The 2,578-nt window shown below is 58.1% G+C and overlaps 1 protein-coding gene across 1 annotated transcript in view; it reads left to right on the top strand.

The window, feature by feature from the left end:
* Positions 1-69: 69 nt before the first annotated feature.
* Positions 70-2,578, top strand: part of LOC104542488 (receptor-type tyrosine-protein phosphatase U-like) — a gene marked incomplete at its 5' end in the record, with an annotated part of 10,382 nt that continues 7,873 nt past the window's right edge. Inside the window, 5 exons of the mRNA XM_010186821.1 lie at positions 70-181; positions 315-561; positions 851-890; positions 2,002-2,144; positions 2,276-2,363. Coding sequence (XP_010185123.1) covers positions 70-181; positions 315-561; positions 851-890; positions 2,002-2,144; positions 2,276-2,363 — 630 coding nt within the window. The remainder of the gene's footprint in view (positions 182-314; positions 562-850; positions 891-2,001; positions 2,145-2,275; positions 2,364-2,578) is intronic.

The raw sequence follows: 2,578 nt of genomic DNA, 5'->3' as shown, positions 1-2,578 counted from the left end.
GCCCCTGCTCCCCGCACAGCCCCTGCCGTGCTGCCCGCTGATGCTCATCGCCCGGCTCTTCCCCTCCAGGCACCCCGCACCCTCTCCACATCAGCTGCCGCAGCGTCCTTGACATCTCCCCATCCCAAGGGACGGCCGTGCTTCCCCTCCACCCCATCGCCCACGCCAGCGAGGTGGAGAGGTGAGTGCAGCCCCTGGCAGCTCTGCACAGCCCCGGCATGGGTTTTCCCACTGGCAGCGTTTGCCCACAGCCACCTCCATTCCTCTCTCCCCATCTCCATCCCCCACGGCCCTCTCACTGCCCTGCCTTGCAGGGAGCACCAGCTCGTCGTGGCCACCACACACAACAGCACGGAGGTGGAAGGCGCCTGCTCAGGGGAGCCTCAGCCCTTCAATGCCAGCCACCAGCCTGATGCCTACGTGGCTGCCACGCTCAACCTCACCACCCACACGGAGTTTGTGCTGGGCGATGGGACCCACGGGCAGGATTACCACAACGCTGCCCTCCAGCCGGGCTCCAACTACACGGCCCTTCTCCGCCTCATCCACCACTCACAGCAGGTACCCCTCACGAGGGGCTCCTGCTCCTCAGGGATGCTGATAGCTGGGGCCAGGCCCTTCAGCAGGGTCTAGGGGATGGTCTGGTATGGCCACTGACAGCAAACAGCAGTGCTGGATGGCTTCACTCCCAGCCTGTGTGCTGAGATGCCGGGCACCTTGGCAGGACAGTGTCCCCAGGGTGCTTGGCCACAGCTGGAGCATTCAGTGGCAGTGGGTGGGAGGCCATTGCCCCCAGGGTGGGCATCGGGGCAGGATTGGCCTGAGCTCTCCCTCCCGTCTCCTCCAACAGGCAGAGAAGTTCACCTGCGTGTGCTACAGCTTCTCTGTTGGTAAGTGGGCTCCTTGCTCGCTGTGCCCAATCTTCTCTCCTGCATCCTCCCTTTCCCCAGCCCAGGTGCCTTCTGTGGAGAATTGCTAGCTGAGTGCAGGAGAGGTGGGGTCTCCTTGTCCTACCTCCATCTTAATGGAAATTCTCTGGATATTGAGCCTATATATGGTAGATGTGCTTTGGACAATCTTGGGCCACTTGGGCATGTGTGGCTGAAGACTGTGCATCATCCCTGCCATCACTGCATGTTGCACCTTAGTCCTAGTGCTCCCCTGGTGCATGTGCAACCCCAGAAAAGCAAACACCTCACCAGGCTCTGGCCATGCCAGAGGTATTAGCGCAAGCAAGCACCTACTCTTTCTGCACCAACTTAGTTATCCTTCAATGCAAAGCCTGTGGTGGGAGTTGAGGGAAGCTGCTTTTCACCCCATGATCCTATGGAATCTCCCAATGGCTGGTTCAGGCTGTGCAGGAGCCTGAGCCTGGGCTGTGCTGGTTGCAGGGCAGGAGACGGTGCCTCTGCTGGGCAGGACGCCTGTGGTTGTGGCAATAGCGTTGGTTGTTGCACTCCTGGCACTGGGAATTTTGCCTCTTTTTGTGCTCTTCAGGTCAGTATATGCCTTACCTCTCCTGCTCCCTGTGAGGCATCCAGCACCTTGCACTGCCAGGGAGTGTCCAAGTGGACCCTGAGCTAAAGCAAGGATGCAAGGATGTTACAGGGGCACCAGCCTCTCCTCTGTCTCTCTCTTCTGCTGACTTGCCGTTCTGCAGGCGAAAATACAACAACTCAAAAACCATGGAGAATAACAGCACTATCCCCCTGCGAAGATGTCGAGGAGGTGCAGTATGAGCAAGGGGCCATGCATGCCTTGCCTGGACAGGCTGTCTGTTAAAAGCACAGGCAGGGTGCTTACAGGTTCTGCAAGCACAAGGGGATCAAAGCTGGCTGGCAGGGGGAAGGGGACACCTTCCAGGAGAAAGGCACCTGCATGGGGAGGGACAATCTAGGGTTTCGTTGGGACCTGGCCACTGCAATGCCAGCTCAGTCTCAGCTGCAGAGCTCCAGGGCCAGCCATCAGGTGCATGCTGAACTGGCCTTGTGGTGTGCATAGGCGGGAGCAAGCTGAACACACAGATCCCGGTGGAGGAGCTGCTGGAGGCTCTGAAGCGGCTTAAGAGGGCTGAAATAGAGGCAGAGCAGACAGAAGATGAATCAGTCGACAGGCACAGCGCTGGGCGTCTAAGAGAGTACCAGGTCTGGTTCAGCTTTGTTTTCCCACCTGGCTGCACTGCCCTCACCCCTTCTTTGGGTGTGTGGTGCACTTGGCCTTGGCCAGCCCCAAAACACCTGCCAATGCAGAGCGGGCTTGTCTTCTTCCTCTGCAGCACCTGTCCTCTGCCTTGTTGCATCCCTGCGATGCTGGGAAGGAGTTGTGTAATCAGAGCAAGAACCGCTACAAGAGTGTCATCCCATGTAAGCAGAGCCATCCAGGGCTTGCCACAGGCACTTGGAGGCTGTAGGTGCTCCTCCAGCTCTTCAGCAATGCTCAGCAGCTCATCTCATCCTCTGTGGCCAATGAAAGCCAGAGGGATTTTCCAAAACTGTCATGTTGGCCCCACTGTTTTATATCCAGTTGGAGAATCCTTGTTCTGGTCCTCAAGTCTTCCTGCAAGATTCATCATTGTACT

Source organism: Mesitornis unicolor, unplaced genomic scaffold (assembly GCF_000695765.1).
Source record: "Mesitornis unicolor isolate BGI_N332 unplaced genomic scaffold, ASM69576v1 scaffold9846, whole genome shotgun sequence".
Taxonomy (NCBI): domain Eukaryota; kingdom Metazoa; phylum Chordata; class Aves; order Mesitornithiformes; family Mesitornithidae; genus Mesitornis; species Mesitornis unicolor.
Note: the sequence above shows the minus strand (reverse complement) of the source record. Positions and strands in the feature narration are given on the sequence as shown.